Raw genomic sequence first — 19,399 nt, forward strand, 5'->3', positions numbered from 1 at the left:
GCGCTAGAATTATGCTTAATAAACAAAAATGCCTCATTACTTATTACAAGCTGTGGACAACCCAATTAATTTCTTTAGACTCCCCACAGATCAAGCTCTCACAGTGCTGACTGCACACTGATAGATTTTTCCCTCGCATGGATCTGAAGTTCAGTGTGGAGGACGGTGGTTTATGTTATCTTTGTTGTTTCATGTTTTGGTTTTAACTTCTTTGTACTGATTTTTTTTTAATCAAAATAAAACTTCCACAAAGACTATTCAAAACACTCTGTTAATTATTGTTTATTTAATAAGCGTACATTAACAATACTCGACGTGTCTGTCGCCCAACTGTACTGCTGCAAGCCAGCCACACTGCAGTGCCTTTATGATACAATTTTCCATCAGCAACAAAAACCTGAAAACTCTTCAGCTTATCCAAAGTTGGCCGTACTGAAATACCACACTATGCAGTTGCACTGAGAAGGGCTGCGGTAATTTTCAGCTGACTCAGGATCAGCGAAAAGCAGTTTTGAGTCAAATGAAGGAGAAAGCAAACAGTCAAGTGCCGACCGCAGAGAGCTACGTTGTTGTTGTGGAATGAAAACTAGTTCAGGTGGCGAAACCGAAATCCAGGCGATACAAGCTCAGTAGTTGCTTTGGTTCTGATTTCTGTAGCCGCCGCGCTGGTAGCCTCCCTGGTAGCCGCCCTGGTAGCCACCCTGTTTCTGCTGGTAACCACCTTTCTGATCTGTGAACATGCAAAAAAAAAAAAAAAAAAAAAAAAAAGAGTATTCACATCAGCATTCATTTCAAATGACAGAGAGCAAACCATCTTACCTGATATTCTTTCAACGGTTTACACGCAATTAGAATTATAAATACGCTTCTGATTTCCGACAGTTGTATAACACAACGTACAAACTAGTTCTGTTTGAGAGTAACACGACCTTTCTCCTTAACGTAACATGAGTGATGAGTTAGTCACTGATTAAGTGCACAGGAACTCAGTCAGCAACAAAGTTAAAAGCAGCAATGAATAAACAGCAAACGGCCCCTGCAGAGGATCAGGGGCGTGTTGGCTTGGGAAGGTCACCATGTGGTCTGGATGTTTTTTTTGCTTCGTATCCAAAGTGCAACTTCAGTCGGGCTTAACATACCTCTCTGGTAGGACTGCTTCTGCTGGTAGCCACCTTTCTGATCTGTAATGCACAGAGCAACATGTTATTATTGTTTCTAAAAATGCACTACTCAACCTTTAACAGCAAGAGAGATGCCACCGGATATAGCACTCATAGCAAAGTGCTTTACTATGTATGTGAACAACCTGCAAACTCATATGGTATAGAAGACATACAGTGAAGCATGCTGTGCAGACTGACCTCTGTTGAAGTAGCCTCCGTAGACGCCCTGTTTGAGATCGAAGACGCGCTCATTATTCTCCACCAAGCTGCCCAGTTTCTCAGCCAGCTGCAGGGCCATGTTCTGCAGGGAGGTGGGCTCTGTGCGGTGCATCACCACGGTCTGTGTGGGCTGGTCGAGTGATGCCTGTTGGGAAGCGGGGTGTCAAAAATGAAAACAAAATTTACATGTAAGGATGCAGCAAAAAATCCCATTTGGGACATCACGTTGCATCCACGCTGATTGCAACTTACCATGAGCTCCTCGTTGATGATCATTTTGCTGATGATGCTGTGAACTGTGGGTATCTCCAACTCAAACATCTCAGACAGTGTCTCCATGCTGGAGGACAGACACAACAAATGTAAAACAACAGCACTGTCTCACACTGACATAAAATGGAGTTTAGGCTTTGCTTAATCTGATGTGGATTGCATTAAGCAGAGCATCTGATTAGAGCTATTTGTAGTCTAAGCAGACACACACTGGTCTACACAAACCAGTACTTCAGTAGTAACTGCTGCTAGTACTGCCAAAATTGTTGCATCTCGTGCTTACCTGATGGAGTCGTACACACTGCTGTACGTGAACAGATAAGTCCTCAGTGACTCCTCTTGGATCTTCCTGTAAAAACAAAAAACAATCAGGAATTGAAATAACGTAGGACGGCACAGTGAAGCGATATTTGTAAATTATGACTGATACGACTGAACGATGAACACAGAATAAATTCACTGATGGATCATGATGGTGGATGCTTACCTGACTAGCATCTCGCGCACTCGCTGCGTCTCAGGAAACAGGTCCCAAACCTTGCTGTTCATCTTCTCATTGATGATGAATGAGTGGCAGGTGCGCCAGTCTCCCATCTTCATGGCCTTGCTGGCTGCCACCACGTGCTCCCTCATGCTCTCAGGGGGCCCTGGAGGACAAACAGAGAGCGACAGTTATCCACTCTGGTTTCTCTACGGATTTAACATCTTGGGGTAAAGAGTTGTCAGAAAACATGCTGTGTACCGAGCAGTGGCTGTCTCTCTCCCACCCTCAGCTGGTGGTGGAACTGCTTGCTGATCATCCTGCGGCGGGCGTCGAACTCGTGTGCAGCCATGTAGGGGATTTCCAGCAGCATGGCTGACACCAGGTACACACACTCCAGCAGCTCCAGGTTGATGTGCATATGGAATGGCACCTGCAAGGGAGGTCAAAGCAATGTTATGGTAATCTCATCAGGCTCTGTGCAACCTGATATCAAGTTGTTCTTTATCCGTTCTTTAGTTTGGAAGCTGAGCTAAATGCTAATGTTAGCATGTTGACATTCTGACGTTAAGCAGGTATGTTTACCATATTCACAATCATAACTATGCGTGTTCTAGCACACTAATATCTGGTGATTAGAACAAAACAGAGAGAGGAGCACAACCAACATGGTTCTCAGAGAGGTGCTCTGTCAAATTGCGTCTTGTGTATTCAGCAAAGCTAGATTACATCCAGCAGGTGTAAACTACCATTATCTTATACATGGGTTTACTGCTTACACAGGACTTACCTGTCTTCTCTTTTCAATCTTCTCCTGCTCGGCGTTCCTCTCCTGCATGTTCCTCATCAGCAAACCCTGACCCAGGAGCTCCTTGGCACGGCCAGAGGACTGGATGTCCAAAAGGGCATTGTGGGCATCTTTAATCATGCCCTGCCTGAAGGCACAAATGCCAAGTTGGACCATGGTTCTGTTGTACAGGATCTAGATGACAGAAAATATATTAGTATTCATTTAGGGGTTCACTGCTGTTTGTTTGTGTAACTTTGCGCCTGCCTGCTGACCTGCACGGGAGGGTCAGCGTGCTGGATGTTGTCCTGCAGGTGGCTCATCAGCATCAGGTCACGGGCCTGGTACCAGCGTGAGTGCAGAGCGTGGTGGTAGATGTGGCAGAGGATGGCACATGTGCGGATACGGTCGGTGCGATCCTTGGCATAGATGAACTTGCACAGACGGTCCATGATCACGGCGCTGTCCTCTCCCTCGCTCTCCTCCTGGTCCTGCTCGGACTACACGGCAGACAGAAACATGACTCAGCACATTGCACTTTCAGAAATTCATGGCAACATACTCTGATGTCAGAGAAACTCTCACTCCTCTCTTTCTTGCTAATTAAGTGTCTCTCTGAGGCTGTATCACTCCTGTGCTTTTCTCACCTTGGACTCTCCCTGGAGGCCCAGGCTGCGCCGGTGGGCCTTGTAGTCAAACTTGTAATAGGTGTGCATGATTCTACGCAGGTAGATGCGGCAAATCTCCTCAGTGCTGCCCTTGCTCTCCATGTAGTTGAGCAGCCGGTCAACGATGCCACAAACTCGGCCCTCATCTTTCAGGTTGTCAACATATTCTGGAGGAAAAGTGGAGAAGGTGAGCTAACAGAGAGAGCTGGAAATGATGCAGCAACACACTTTAGGGATTCTTGCAAAAACATCATTTTCCAATGCTCAGCCATTTATTTTCACATCTAAAATGATCACGCTAACAATTGAAAATAATTCTCACCTTGTGAGTGGGGATCAGTATTCTGCATGATTTTGGTAAACTCTTCATCCATCCTCTCTACCAGCGTTAAGATGCACCCACGCACCCTCAGTGGCTGACAAACACACATAATAATGCAATAAATACATATTCACATTGCAATGCCATCCTCTTTCTGGGCCCAAAATTATCATGCAGTTTGTGCAGAAGGTAAACTATTTCCATGTAAGACGGAGATGCAAGAATGATGAATGCAGAGCCCAGCCGATACAAATACAGACACGAGCGGCCACAGCTGCAGGGATTCAGCGCGGGGATCGTGCCCATCAACCAGGATAAGACGATGGGATACCTGGTCTGTGTTGCCCAGATTCTCACTGTCCTCTGCAATGTTCTCCCCAATGAAGATGTTGTTGTGTTCAAAGAGGATGTCGAGCAGCTCGTCGATACAGTCCAGGCACTTCTTCCACATTTCGGGCTAAAGACAAGTAAATCAGAATAATTCAATCTGACTAGAGTCCAGAATAATAAACTATTTTGTTGCATGTAAGCAAATATTTCTGGCGATTGGGACACCAATCACATTTATAACGTCAGGTAATACAAATTGTAACATTTAGAAAAACTGCGGCTCCTACCTTCATGAAGGCTGCCAAGTTGGGGTTGTAGTCATACAGGGAGGCGATGATGTTGAACTTAATCTTGACCAGGACTCCTTGACCCAAGTTATTCTCATTAGCGATGGTTGCCAGAGCGTGGAAAAGCTCAATCTGGGCAGCCCTGTCAGAGGGAGAAAAAAGGAAGGAGTGAGAATAAGATGAGAGAAAGAAATAATAGAACTTTGTTGTTCTTCACTGGATTTAACTGGTTAACTGAGACGACAGTTTTTAATACGAATGATGGCTAATTATCAGTGTTTCATGAGCAAAGTCCTTTCTACACCATTTCTAGCAATTTATGACACTTACAAGGAAAAACAAAACAAAACAGATACTTGAGGATATAAAAGGTGTTCCTACTTAACAGTTGTATTGCCATAAAACATGGCACCTGTTACTGATGTAATTATTACTTATTGGTGCTTTTTTTATTATGAATATGTGCAAACATATTTTCTAATAAGTGAGGTTTTGGTGTTTGATGTGGTGTTACCTGTCAGTGCCCTTTTTGCCTCTTGCTTGCAGGATCTCGTTCAGCTTCTTCACCACCACCGGTATGTTGATCTCTGTGCCTTTGGCAAACATCTTGGGCTTTTCCTAATAGATCAAATATTCAACATGACAACACAAATAAACTGAATTTGCTGATTTACATTATATATATATATATATTTTTGTCCTGTGCTCTGAGTGATACGGTGCTAACATACATTATCTGGCATTATTGCAAAGATAAAAATAAGTGACTGTGCCATCTTTTGTTTTATCATGTTGCAGCAAATCTAAAAAGGCCTTAATCACAACATCTTCTTACCTTGACCAAAGGGGCCCCTCCTTTCACCTTCTCCCAGCCTCCCTCAACCTCCTCTCCTCCCTCCTCCTCAGCCTCCTCCTCTAGCCGTTCCTTCTTCTTGGGCTTCTTCTTCTTCCCAAGCTTCTTTTCGCCTTTCTCTGTCTCCTGGGTCCTGATGGCAAGAAACAGAGTGTATGATGGTGAGTGTACATGATACTGTGTGAGAGAAAGCAGCTGTCTGACCTTCTTTGACTTAGTACTGCAGCTAACTATCCATTATTTATTTAAGAGGAAATCCATGAAAAGCATCTGACATTTTTGCTTTATGCTGCTGTCTCACACTTTTTTGTCATTCTTTTAAAATTCACACATATGTTCTGTGGCAACCAAAAAAATGTGGAGAAGGACACTCACTTCTTGAGGAAGACCACGGCCAAGGAAGCGCTCTTCCCCTCCCCTTCATCAGAGCTCTCACTGCCACTGTCTACGGTGTCTGAGCCCCAGTCTTCATCATCATCATCATCATCATCACTAGAAGAAGACTCGTCCTGTCAGAGAGAGAAAAACACCTGCATATTAGCTCAGGTGCAGCTTCACACAGCAGTTCATGAGCACAGGATTGGGTCCTTTACACTAGGTTGCCTGTAGTTGTACAGCTTTCTAAGCATGCTGGCATCTCACCCCGGATCCCTTGGCAGATTTGAGGAACTTGCTGGCCTCTGAGGAAGCCTCAGGCTTCTTCTTTAAGAAGGACTTGGCTGACACTCCCTCATCTCCTGCCTCTCCATCACTGTCAGAAGATGAGCCTTACAGGACAAAGAATAGAAAGAATTTTAGAGAAGATGCTTGTACTTGTTCATTGTAATCATTATGTCTTAAGCATAATAAGCTCCTTTTTTAAACATAAATATCACTGAAAAGCAGGGAGGGTGATGGACTTGTATGACTAATGTTTGCAATTTATGCAATGATATGTATATGCACCACCAAAAGGCATCATAGCACATTTGACCCATCTGCTCTGATGTTACACTGGACACTTTACAGCGTTCTTGTGATTTAACATAATATGTATAAACAACAACATACCAGAATCCCCTGGCTCCTTCTCCTCCTCTTCATCTGCAGACTCCTGTGGGTTCTAACAGTGACAGAAGACATTAGGTTTTAGTTTAACCTTTGTTTATCCTGAATCTAGAAGTGTAGTTAATACATTATAACCAGGCAAGTTTCTATATATTTTGAAGAGCAGGTTCACTGAAAGCTTCCCAATTTACCTCCTTGTATGCAGCTATTTCCGTTTCGTAATCTCTATTGTACTTGCGGATCTTCTGACGTAGCGTGCTGAGGGCTTTTGCGTTGTTTTTGTTCATCTTCTTCTTGCCTTCTTTGTCCTCCCAAAGCTGGAAAAAAACAAAGTTATAATTATGTCTATTGAACTGGAAAAGTGGCGTATGTCAGTCGACATTAACAAAGGTTAATAAACTTCATTTGCTGCAGACAAAGCATGCAAACACATTTGTTAAATTACAAAGCTGGTAATTATAGGATCATGCTTTAACTCTGGGCTACTGACCTGGTTCAGGTAGTCCTCCAGGTCGGCCAGCAGACGGATGTAGAAAGGTGGAACACCCTCTTTGTCCACTATGTTTTTGCTTTTGAGGAAGGCTCGACATAACTGCTCAAACTCCTCCAGACATTTGGCCATGTCACGAATCTTCATAGCATTGCGGATAGTCTTGATGAGGTTGGTCAACTCCTCAAACCTAAGATTAAAGAATCAATGGTGAATACATTCAAAACAAAACAGTTTTTAAGATTTGCTGCTAAAAAATTTAAGTAAAAAAAGCCACACCAACCTTTTGTCTTTGGCACTGCGCACCACTCTCTTAGTGTCCTCCTCATCGTCACTAAGAAGCAACGACCTGTGAAAACAGTAGACATGTGTGACATTATGCTAAAAAGTGGTATTTCAGTCCTGATGATAGGATTTATTGTAAACTGCACTGACTGCTTGAAAGTTGTCCCGGGTGCTTTAGGGGTGATCTCATCGGCGGATGAGGACTCCTCTGACTCGCTGTCAGACCCGGTGGCAAAGAAACGAGACATTACTGAAGGAAGATGTCAACCTGTAAAGACAGAATTACACATGTGATGAATGACACCGAGGAGATTACAGCATCTGTTTATATATGTGCTGTATGAAACGTGAACATTTAATGCTGTTGAGCAACAGTTTTACTTCCTACGGTTCATGGATTAACATTGTCATGTATGTAAATCACCCCAGTCGGTTTGTTGGTAGTACGATACGTATAACAGGATGCAAACTAGCTTAACGTTTTAATCAAGACAGCTATTATTATCAGTCAAGCTAACGTTAGCTAACGCCTACTCTGTTACTATGCAACAACCCGTTGCCTCAATATGCGACGGTAGCGCACCCCTTGTATGTTTTGAGAGCAAATGCAAACAAAAACACTGTTTAGAGGTTAACAGACAAAAGCATTTAGTATGCTTTCGGTGAATGGCACTGTTTTCCATAAAGACGTCGACGGGGCTACGTACAGACGCTGGTACAGTTAGCATCCTGCGTCTGTGCGAGTTATGCGACGACAACCTTCACTCTGCTGATGCTATCTAGCTTTGACAGATGGATTACAAGTAGCCAACAAAACTAAACACCAAACAGGAGCTGACACAGTATACTTTTACAAAATCCACATAATGTTAACACACACCATAACCTTTCACTTAGCAAGCTAACTCTAATTTATATCTAATAATCCAACGCGAATACTAACGTGGCGCGAGGTTGTTGCTAAGCTAACGCTAGCAGCAGGCCTCCCCGCATGTGTAGCCGGTAAGTACAATTCACTAAAACGAAGATTAATCACTCAGTTTCATCAAATATTGAGCCAGACTTACCTAAGTCCTTTTGAAAGGTATACTGTTGTGTGCCCGTCTGCTTTGAACAGTTATTAAATCCAGTTTTGCTGTGCAGCGGCCACAAAAAAAAAGGCGTGCGACAGCCTTGCCGGGTACTTGCGTCAGGAAAGGAAGTGACGTGTAGATCAACAAAGCATGGGTTGTGTCGGGTTATGTCGCCACCCAGCGGCTGTAAAGTTCACCACGTAAACATTCACGTTATAGGGGCCATGATTACGACCGACGTAACACAGACGATAATAAAAGATAAATCACAATGCATTCCTCCAATTATTCACAGAATATTTATTTAAAATACCCCAGATATATGCATACAGTAACAAAGTTCATATGCAAATGACTGCATTGTTTTTACTCACGTTCTACACAGCGCCCCTTTTTGGAATTGGGTTTGCACACTGGCAGTGGAAAAAGTACTGTTTAAGCTTTTATCATATCCTATCCATAGATGTCCTTATAAGTTAGGTTGCAAATTGAAACACTTAAAGATATGTTTGGTTCAATTTATAATTGACATCTAGTTCGGGGTGTGAGGTTTTCCTGTGAGCATATTATAATGTAGCAGACTTCAATAGTATAACATACATTCACAACATACAGTATATTGTGTTAAACAACTGGTTTAAATAAGTAAAGCTGTGTTAAATGTTAGCATATTTATTAGTAAAATACATTTATTTAATTCAAAATTATTTACAGTGTGAAACTGTGACTGCAGACATTTATGAATTACAGCAGCTATTCTGTTAAGCACACTAGTATTATACTAGAATTCACAATGAATAGAGCGAAATGAATGTCAGCAGTCTTCCCCTGGATTACTGTACTTCAGCAGCTCTGGGAAAAAAAAAAAAAGTTCCATTAACAACACAAACAATTCTACATTTATACAACCCGACATCGGGATCTTGACACAATTACGAGGCCCCTGCTGATGAACGAAACACATTAGCCTAAAAATCTTCCAAAAAGTTTGGAAATGAGAAAAACATATTACTCAATATAATAATCCAGCTATAACAAGCCTTCCAGAACATTGCAGCATATTGTTTTCTAAATAATTTGCTATAAATTCATGAAGATTGAACCATAGGAACGAGCCGTACCTTCTTTCAGTCTCCTTATTTCTTCCGATTTCATTTGAAGTTGCTGTTCAAGGGCGGCACATTTGGCACAACCTGCAATACAGTTTGAATCATTGCATTTCTGAGGAGAAGGCCTCTGCCAAATCTTTTATCTTCTACTTTTTATTTTCTGTGCATCAGACTGTGAGGGTGACAACCTGATTTATAACTTTCTTATAGAATTTCTGCTTCCTCCAGCCAAACCTACGTGGCCATGGAAGTGTTATTGGAAGTTTATTATCCAGACACCCCTTTGCCCTGTCCCAGTGTTGCAGCTCATTCACTGAACATATAAGCTTGTGTCAGTTCTATATGCACAGTCATTGTGCCATCATGGTCATCATGATTCATACGTCAACAAGAAAGATGTCTGATATATAAGTATAATGTAAAGATGGACACATTGCTACAAGATCTTAATAGGCAGAAGGTCAGCCTGCAAATGGAGCCTATTAGAGGATATAAATAAAATATCACTGGAGTTGTCGGGGATGCAACTCACATTAGAGGTTTGATTAAATTAGTTCCATCAGCAGTCCATTTTGGCATCTCAGCACTCCCAACTTACCGTGGATTGGGGGTTTAGACAGCTGAGATCTATGGCTGGATACAGGCAGCTTCAGGGCTTTGGCTCGGCTTACAGCGTTGCAAGATGCTAATGTTTCAGCAGTACTGGCTGGCACTGCAGCATCTGAATGCGTGTGAAAAACAGCAGGTACCAGAGCAGGTAAGCAACTCAACAAAAGACCAGCTGACTCAATGCAAAAAAGACCATAAAACCTGCAGTAGGACACAATCCCAACCTACCATCTCTTTGGCTTTTAGCTGGAAAAGTTCTCTGATTGGTTGTGGGCTGTTTCAGGTTTTTGGTTCTGTTTGCAGCAACAGAAGATTTGGGGGCTTCTGCACTACCAGAGGGTAAGAGTGCATCTGAAAGGATGAGATAAAAGTGTGAGGCAAGTATGTTACACATATTTAGCGAGCTCAGAAAAGTCCAGTTTTTGAACAACATCACAGTGACTGTTGTTCGTTAGCTTTTGTGCAAATAGTAACCATGTCAGTCTTAAAAATGCAACACAAAAAAAGCTGCACGATGAGTTCCTTTGCAGCAGCTCAGTATTTACCCATTCTCTTCTTCTTTGCTATTGGTAAAGCTTCACCTCCGGTTAAGGGGTGCTTGGCTGCTTGGAAAATCTTTGTTGCAGGGTTAGAAGCTGTTTGTGTATAAAGAGGGAGAAAAAAAAACATTACATTCAAATTAATGATGATGCATGTCACACAAGACTGTAAAACTGCTGATTCATTGACAATACTTGGCAGTGCAATATTAAAAATCAATATTTTTCCTTTTTGTTTACCTGTTTATTGGTGGGGCTCAGGAATACCATATGTATGTATGTAGAGCAAAACTCAATTTCAACTCTTTATGGTCAAATTTAGGCACATTTTTGTTTCATATTTGCAGAACAAACAGTCAAAACATACAGTCTGACCACTCTATGATTACCCGTCGGTCCACGGAGCTGGTCAGTCCTCGAAGAAGCTGGTGCGTTGCTTCTTGCTGATGGCGGCCTGAGACCTAGTGCAGCCCTCTGGATGCCTGACGGTATGCCACCCAACCGGGGTTTGCCAGGACTGGGCTGCTTGGGTCCTAACGTCAGCACAGAGTGAAGAGAGTGTGGATAGTGCGCATGCATATCACATTCAGAGGCCATTATACTGCACATGGCTAAAAATAAGACTAAATAATAATACACACAGCATACCTGTAAGTGCAGCAAGGGAGTTGGAGGAGGTTGATATTCCTGTGGTCTTAAATACACAAGAACAGAGTCAACAAGTCATCAATACATGCAGTCAAAACTCATAAAAAAGTGGATTTAACAGACGAAACTGACAAGTTTGTCTGATCTATTCCACTAATGAGAAGGTGCTGTCGACATTTTGTACACTCAGTGGGTCACAGACATTAAAAATCCTACCTTTTGAGGTGCATCAGAAGCAGCGGTATTTCTCAAAGCTTCAGACTGGGTCTTCTGTCTCATCATGGCTTGGGTTCTTTGCCTGGTCATTGGCAGGCCTGAGGTCAGTGGCTCAGCTCTTCCTGAAAGTGTGGAGGTCAGCTTGCACTTCAGCAACTTGGATGCAGCTTTCAAGGGAGGCAAAAGGGATACAGCAACGGGCTGAGTTAAGAGTGTTTTTCGATTACAGATGATGTTCGATGGTACGCTCGATAGCACGTCTGATGGTGCCTGACCGCCCGGCTTACTGGAACCATCCCCATACAGTTTCTTCTGTGCCCCCATGGCTTTGCCCTCATCTTGTGCAGTGTAGATGTTAGTTATTTTGTTAGTCATTGGTGTTGAGGTCACCAAACAGTCAGCCCTTAAATCTAGGGTATCATCCAAATTTAATGTGTATGCTTTGTTATCCTCCGCATCCATGCTTTGATGGCCCAAAGTGTCGGAAAGACCACCTCTCATAGGCAGACCTGATTGTAAATGATCCTTAGTCTCATGGTGACCAGCTTCAGACACTATGTCCATAGTTGGATTAGCTTCAAACGTGCCCTCAGGCGTGCTCTCAGGCGTGTCAGCCATCTCCAGGGTTCCAGGGTCTGTAACAGATGTTGTGCCATTATGTTTTGACTGCTCAGGAGGGTGGACGTCAGAATTATTGTCCTTGGGGCTACTCATTGCGTTACAGACCTCAGGAGGAGAGGGCTTGTCCAAAGTGTTGTGGTGACTGTCACTTGAGCTCGATTCTGACAAGGTTATTGTCCCATTCTGTTCAGAAGATTTAGTTTCGAAAGTGACGTTCTGCGGGCAAACCGTTGTCGTAACAGCTTCTGCTAAAATGGTATTGCCAGTGGATTTTTTCCTATCAAAAGTGCTGTTCATAGACCCAGCTTGTTCTGGGCTTGGTTGTGACACCTTGCTGGTCAACTCAATGTCATGGCTTATAAGCAGAGCCTCACTGTTAGCTTCCACAGGATCCGAGGTCACCCCAGGTTCACCAGGAAGTTCAAGGGTGACATTCTTGGAACTAGTGTTGCAATGCACATCAGTAGTAGAGAACTGTGCCGCGGCAACCTGAACAGACATGTTACTGGAGGAACTTATGTCGTGGGTAACATTAGCAGGGTGGGAACCATGTGTTCCTTCAGCTGATGTTTGAATCTTTGCCATATTTTGTCCACTGGACTCCAATGAAGGCTGACTGTCCTCCATAACACTGCCCACTGAAATATCCCGAGTTGCTTCCAAGGAAGCTTTTGTCGTGTTTACACTGACACACTTAACAGACTGCTCACTAAAGGAGCCTATGGTGCGAGTGGCACTGCCATCAAGAGTACTCGACATATCGTCACTTTGATTGACGTTCAATGTGCCCTGCTCTGCCACAACATGTCCACTGAGCTCCGAGGAAGGCATGTTGTTTTGCAAACTATTTACTGGTGAAATATCCTGCGTGACATCCAAGGAGGGCATTTCCCCTCCTGGTGAAAACTCAGAATCATGTGTAACATCAAGGAGAGTAATTTCTGGGAAGTATCTGTCATCCAGCCAGCGCAGAGGAGCATCTATGTTCTCGGGGATGTCAACCATCTTGGTATCAGAGTATTTACTTGGTGTTGTCCCATTGTGTTTGGACAGTTCAGGAGGGCGGACTTGAGAACGGTTTTCTTTAGCATTAAAGACCTTGGGAGGAGAAGGCTTGTCCATAGTATTCTCCTCGTCACTTGAGCTTGTTTCTGACACCATTACTGTTTCATCCTGTTTTTGAAGAGAATCCCTATCAAAAGTGACATCCTGCACCTCACATGATCCACCTGTCTTAACAGCTGAACCACTCTGATTCATAACGAGGGACGTTTCAGTGGTGTTCTTAGAGATTGAACAAGCCTGATCTGTCGCCTCATGTTCTGCTTTGGGACTGCTAACATCAGACTGAATAAGACCCGGCATCTTATTCTGAGGGCTGAGCATTTGAGCAGTGGTTTTCAAACTGGTGGAAGCACTCACCTGGGAGTGCTGGAGAGTGGTATATGTGCTCGCAGACTGCACTGTTACAGGTGTAGAGGGCACACTGTCAGGAAAAGCTGAATCATTTTTAGTCATATGCACTGTGGAGTCACATGTAACATCGAGCAGAGTCATTTCTGGCAAGTATTCGTCATGCAGCCAGTGCACAGAAGCATTAGTGTCACCTAATGATCGTCCAGAAAGGCTACTGGAGATATCTGAGCTGGGATGTTGGCTGGAACCCCCAGTTGATTTTTGACAATTTGCTGTGGTGTTGCCAAAGGAAAAACAGGGAACAGTCAGATGAGGATTGTTTCTGTGTTTTGAAGGCTCTGGCGATGGCCATTTATTTCCAATATCTAAGTTTTTCAAAATTGGTGTAAGAGCAGACTGGAGACCAGAGAGCCGTGACTTCGCCTTGACTTCTCCACTGCTGCTTGTTGGAGCCGGGGTTGAAAAGGTGCACGTGTCAGAGAGAGGCTCATTTTCTCCACTTGGTTGTATGGAGGAATATTCTACCACATCTCCTACTTGGACCTGGAGCTTTGAAGTCTTAGCCGCTACAGTGGCTCTGGGTGGAATATTTTCTTGGCATTCATCAGCCTCATAATCTTCCTGAATATACGAGGTTTGCACTGTTGTCTCATTGGCCATGCCACACAAGTTCTCTTTTTCTTTCAAAGGAGGAAAACTGTTTTTTGGAGACACGGCACACGGGTCAGACTTCTTGATGGATGTCTTTTCAGATGACTCCTCAGCCTCTCTGTGCCAACAGCCTGTGGATGAAACAATTCAATTAATGTAAAACATGTTTAATTTTAAATAACCAGATCCTGTAAAGTTGCCTCGGATCAATATGGCACAATTATTGCCATCTCTGGGATTAAAATGGCTTTAACACTGGATTATGTTAGTGGCGTCTGAAGCACAAACTACCATAACTTTTAAGCACCTTTAAGTATGACTGGTTACTAAAAATAGCAAAACACGAACACTAAAGGTTAGTTTTTAATCATAAAATCAAGCCAACTGATTACCAGTGCCATCAACTTCTATCATTTATTTAGTACCGACAGTGCATGATGATCACAGCAGGACGTTACTGGGGCCGTTCGGCTACTCTGACCGATGTTGTTTTGCCAACTTTTATCTTTACAGCTTACAGCGGCGATGTATTTATAGAGTTTACCGTCCGTTAGCAATGTTATACTCGAAGCGTGAGACATTCCCGACACGAGCTAAGCTAACGTTAGCTTGGTAACGTCAGTTGACAGAACGTAAACTTTGACTTTGTTAACTTTGACTTACCTATGTCAACAGGCACTTCTGCTGGAGGCTCATGTCTGTGAAAATACTTCAAATAGTTTTTTGAGAGTCGAATCTGTTGAAGGAAACATTTATCCACGAACGTCAACTGAATGTCAAAGCAACACGAAAAAGCTCATAATACCCCAAACACACAGAGCGCCGCTCTGGTTCAAACGTCAGCTTTCCTCACGCTCATTGGATAATTTTAACCAATCACAGTTGAAGGTTTCTTCTTCGTGTATTTTAGAGAGTGATGTTCACAAATGGGGAAATCCTGCCATCTACAATCTCGATAAAAATTAATTCAACTAAACTATCCTCTGCAAGGCTTAATACTCTTTATGGTAAAGAGTAACTCTCTGATTCTGATTTTCTTTCTTTCTTTCTTTCTTTCTTTCTTTCTTTCTTTCTTTCTTTCTTTCTTTCTTTCTTTCTTTCTTTCTCAGTTTTCCTAACTGCTTTTGAGGATGATGATAATTGTGTGTGCTAAAAACCCAGTGAGGCCATGGTATGAACACGATTCATATGAGAAAAGACCAATTACTTTTTCTGTTAAGCTTTATTACAAAAAGTTAAAAATATGACATTGACAGGATGAACATTTCATCACTGCATTCAGTTTGATAAATACATCAAAATAAACCCATTTGCATATTTTATTCAGACATTCACACAAGCATTTCAATTCATCCTCTTCTCACTCTTTGGTGGTTTTCTTTAGTTTGGATTTCAGCTCAGACATAAGTGGATTTCCAAATCTGGGGAGACATGAGAGAACTAAGAATCAGAAAATGTTTGAGCATAAGATACCTCTTTTGTGCTGTGCATAATAAAGTCAACACACTGAGACTTTACCCTGGATGTCTTGGTGGCGTCCATTTGGGTTTGTGTTGGGGCTCATCTTCTTTGGGGGTGTCGCTCTTCTCCTCTGGCTCAGGTTCCTGATGATATTGTGACATTTTAATCATGTACACACCTCAACATAAGAGAAATGTGGTATTCAAAGATTATTAATGGCACCTGCAAGAGGGTTTCCTGGCTATTTTCATCATTCACCTCCCGTTGTGTCCTTTTCAAAACGGGAAAACCTGCACCAAGCCCTAAAAAAACAAAAACGAGTGACATTATTTACAGATTATGAAAATGAACTTGACATTAATGCCTCAAGTAGTGCCTTCCATGTGTTGCAAGTGACCTACCAGGCAGTTTTATTCCAATACCCATGCCTCCAAGAGGCACACCTGGACGGACTTTGACTGGCACATGTGAGGAGGGCGTAGGATCCAAGGAGGGCATGTTGAGCAGGGAGCGGGGATCTTTGGGTGGCCTCACACAAGGGTTTTTAACAGCAATTCTTGCCTTTTGAACAGTGAAGTCCAGCACAGACACTTCCACCTGCAATGACCAAAACAGCTGATTTCACACCCTCTCTGAAGGTTATGAGTACTATTTAAATGTGTAATGATTTAATAACTCTTATTATGGTTAAATATAAAAGAATACCTCCATCTGATGTCCAGACTCTGTCCTTGGCGGTTCTGTCATCTCATCCCTGTTTAGTTCAGGTAATGAATCAATAATATCTTGTGACCATCTGGGCAGTGCTTCATCCAGTGAGGGCAACACCAATAACTTCTTTTCTGTTTCAGTGCAGATGTGGCCTTGTGATCCAGATTCTGTCGACATGATTCCCTCCTCCAACGGAGCTTCTGAGCCACTTCTAGGTCGCCCTGAGCCAGTGTGTTCGATCTCACCTGGAGATTCAGACACAGTTATCTCAAGAGGCTCATCTCCAACTTTTGTCTCCTCGACTTTGAAAAGAGCACCGGTTTCTGTCAGGGACTCAACATCTGCCTCTTCAGTGTCAGTCTCTTTCTGTGATCCAGTTTTTTTGTCTATATTTTCTAATGATTTATATGATTCCTGATTTAGATGTGCAGCCTCTGATGATGTAGCTCCTGAATCAGGGTGAAATCCTGTCTCAGTGGCTGATTCCTCCTCTTTCAGATGTGACTCTCCTGTCTCAGCTGTTTCCTCCATCAATACATCCTCACATTCAGAGTTAGGCTGTGTAGACGGTCCAGAGATGTCTGTTGGCTGTGACTTATTAGCCAACATGTCATATATGTCTTGAAATGACTCAGCACTAATTGATGTCAGTAGCTGAGTTCCACTGTCCTGTTTGCCCCACTCACCGAGAGACTGGTCCAAAAACCCAGACTCTGTTGTTGAAGACATTTCTGCGTCACTCACTAACTCTGATTCTGCTGACTTTGACTCCACAAGCTCCTCTTCAACCTTTTCTACCTGCTCTGATGAGATTTCATCTTGTTCCTCTCTTGATGGCTCTGTCTCTGTTTGCATTGGTTGTCCAGGCTCAGGAACTTCTTGCTGTTTTATGTCATTGTTGTCATCTGATAACGCCGTCTGTATCCACAAGTCAAGGCTTTCTTCTTCAATCACGTCTTGACATCCACTGATTGGGCTTACTGTTTCTTTAGTGTCACAGCTCCTCTCTGATTCTGTCACATGCTTTGTTATTTCTTCTGATGATATCACAGTCAAATCTTTTGTCTTGGACTCACTTGTGATTGATACATCAGCTGTTTCAGTCTCCTCGTTGCTTATCTGAGGCGCTGTGTGTGATAGTTGAAGTTGAGTCTCCAGTGACTCAGATTCTGTGATCAAAACATTTTCTTTTTCATTCCTTTCTGTGATTAGCTCAGCTGCCATTCCTGCTACCTGCAGATCTAAAATTTCCATCTCATTTCCACTCTGCGCTTCATCTTCCTCAGCTCCATAACCTGTTTCCTCCATGTCCATCCCTTCATCTTGCATTTCTGTAGTACTGTCTTCAAGTAATTTAGGTTCGGTCTCAACCGACTGCTTCAGGAATCCAGATTCAGTTAAGTCTTCTGATAAACTAGGTGTCTTGTAGCTCTTTTGTTCTAAGTCTATGGCACCTATCGACTCTTGAAAGAAGCTCATCTCTGTTATCTTCTGCACTTCAGCCTCAAGGAATTTTAAAGTTTCATCTTCTTGTCCTGCCACAGCTCCTGTCGTCTCACGCTCATCTCCAGCAGCATCGGCTTCTTTGAAATCACATAACCCCTCATCTATTTCAGATTCAATCAAAAGCTCTTCATCCCCAGCTTCCAGCACTTGTGTCGTTCTATCAGTCGCACCAGTTAAGCCAGTGTGCTCAAATTCTTTTCCTGTGTGTTCGATCCCGGTCTTCATTGAGGCAGTCAATAATCTTCCTTCCTCCTCCTCAAATAAAAGTCCTGATTCTTGAATTGCTGGTTGAACAAGTGGTGTCTCCGTTTCTTGTGGCAACCCAGCATCAGTAAGGCGCAGTCCTCCAGCGTGCTCCTCCGCAACTAAATCAAGGCTATTCCTAATGTCTCCTGTGCTTTCTTGATCCTCTTCCATATGCTCTGTCGCCAGTAAATAGCCAGCTCCGACGCTACAGCCACTGTTTTGAAAGCTCTCAGGCTCTTTGCTCTCCACCTCTTCTGGTAATTGCGTTGTCTGGATTTCCTTGCAATCTCCTACTTCCAGGAACCTTTGTGTTGTATTTTCATCTGGCCCAGGCTCATTGTTGTATCCAGGAACTCCCTCTTGTGTTTCCTCACATGTTGGAGAGTTTAGCTCCTCCGACACAACAAGCCGGCCTTCACATACCCCCATGGGAATATTTTTAAACTCTCCGCTTATTTCCTGTCCAGTTTCGCCTGAGGTGGTTGCACATATCACTCCCTCGTAACTTTTTTCGCCAACTACTTCAGTGGGGAGCCTTTCCTCTTCAAATTGATATTTATCGAAAAATCTCTCATCTATGCAAATGTCTGTTGTTGTCGTGTCAGATTTTCCACTGATCTCTTCACTGTGGCTTTTTGGTTCAACATCATCTGCCTCTCTTTGCACTTCAGTGTCCTCAGCCACATCCTCTAGCTCTTCATGTGTGAATTCAATTTTGTGCAGCTCTGCTTTAGCATTCTGCACATCTTCTTCACTGCATGTAACATGTCCAGTTGAAATGTCTTCCTCTTGACCGTCTTCTGATTTGACACGGTCTTTCTGGTCCGGCACTTCTTCTTTTGTCTGACTGTTTCCAGCCTCATTTGCATTTTCCTCCTTAATGACAGCACCCTGTTCCCTCTCATCCAATGTGCTCTCATCCTCGCTCTCTTTCGCATCCTCAACTTTATCACTTTCACTTGCATGAGCCATCATCACATGCTTTTGCCCTACAACAATTAGCTCATCCTCAGACATGATGCCACTCTTATCGTAGGCTATTTGCAATTCAACATGCGGTGAAGTAAAGCTTGGGTCTCCCTTGAAATCTCTGCCGTCATCTGAGGGCGGATTATCAGCTTCTCTTGCTCCTTCATCGGACTTTTTTTCATTTTCAGAGGCCAGCAGTGACACACCATCACTGTCCTCTGCTTCCTCACACATCACCACAGCACCCGCCTCGTCCTTCTGCACCCTTACCTCTTCTATGTGCGCTTTATCCTCCTCTCCTGGGCTCAAATTTGTGACAGTACCCAATCGTGCCTCAATGCCTTCGTCCTTCAACTCTTGATCATCATCATGGTGCATTTCTTCTTTTTCCTTTACTTGGATCTTCGTCATGGTTTCAT

At 43.2% G+C, this 19,399-nt stretch overlaps 2 protein-coding genes across 2 annotated transcripts; both read right to left on the bottom strand.

Moving 5' to 3' along the window:
- Positions 1–268: 268 nt before the first annotated feature.
- On the bottom strand, positions 269–8,411 carry eif3c (eukaryotic translation initiation factor 3, subunit C). The gene is made up of 23 exons (XM_070990517.1): positions 8,273–8,411; positions 7,356–7,473; positions 7,204–7,269; positions 6,921–7,110; positions 6,622–6,747; positions 6,434–6,485; positions 6,026–6,150; positions 5,759–5,892; positions 5,366–5,516; positions 5,045–5,148; positions 4,531–4,672; positions 4,245–4,370; positions 3,914–4,007; positions 3,571–3,758; positions 3,199–3,423; positions 2,927–3,118; positions 2,398–2,569; positions 2,143–2,302; positions 1,939–2,004; positions 1,635–1,722; positions 1,362–1,527; positions 1,140–1,181; positions 269–730 (listed from the first exon to the last, which is right to left on the bottom strand). Exons 2-23 carry the CDS (start codon positions 7,451–7,453, stop codon positions 627–629), a joined length of 2,811 nt encoding a protein of 936 aa, XP_070846618.1. The 5' UTR covers positions 7,454–7,473; positions 8,273–8,411; the 3' UTR covers positions 269–626.
- Positions 8,412–8,798: 387 nt separating this feature from the next.
- LOC139349869 (uncharacterized) lies at positions 8,799–12,960 on the bottom strand. Its single transcript, XM_070990907.1, has 8 exons — positions 11,400–12,960; positions 11,184–11,229; positions 10,925–11,068; positions 10,542–10,631; positions 10,225–10,347; positions 9,986–10,108; positions 9,400–9,471; positions 8,799–9,130 (listed from the first exon to the last, which is right to left on the bottom strand). Exons 1-8 carry the CDS (start codon positions 12,906–12,908, stop codon positions 9,093–9,095), a joined length of 2,145 nt encoding a protein of 714 aa, XP_070847008.1. The 5' UTR covers positions 12,909–12,960; the 3' UTR covers positions 8,799–9,092.
- Between the last annotated feature and the right edge of the window lie 6,439 nt (positions 12,961–19,399).

The sequence above is a fragment of the Chaetodon trifascialis genome, chromosome 21 (assembly GCF_039877785.1).
Source record: "Chaetodon trifascialis isolate fChaTrf1 chromosome 21, fChaTrf1.hap1, whole genome shotgun sequence".
Classification (NCBI taxonomy): Eukaryota; Metazoa; Chordata; class Actinopteri; order Chaetodontiformes; family Chaetodontidae; genus Chaetodon; species Chaetodon trifascialis.

What these genes read in the sequence shown, in the direction of transcription:
- eif3c (XM_070990517.1), bottom strand. Translation starts at nt 7,453, where the DNA reads ATGTCTCGTTTCTTTGCCACCGGGTCTGACAGCGAGTCAGAGGAGTCC. An exon ending in CGCAGTGCCAAAGACAAAAG is followed by an intron (nt 7,111 to 7,203) that starts GTTGGTGTGGCT and finishes CTTTAATCTTAG; the next exon opens with GTTTGAGGAGTTGACCAACC. An exon ending in AGTGTGTACGACTCCATCAG is followed by an intron (nt 1,723 to 1,938) that starts GTAAGCACGAGA and finishes TCTGTCCTCCAG; the next exon opens with CATGGAGACACTGTCTGAGA.
- LOC139349869 (XM_070990907.1), bottom strand. Translation starts at nt 12,908, where the DNA reads ATGCCCTCCTTGGATGTCACGCAGGATATTTCACCAGTAAATAGTTTG. An exon ending in CTTCTGATGCACCTCAAAAG is followed by an intron (nt 11,230 to 11,399) that starts GTAGGATTTTTA and finishes TGTGTATTTAAG; the next exon opens with ACCACAGGAATATCAACCTC. An exon ending in CTCCCTTGCTGCACTTACAG is followed by an intron (nt 11,069 to 11,183) that starts GTATGCTGTGTG and finishes TGCTGACGTTAG; the next exon opens with GACCCAAGCAGCCCAGTCCT.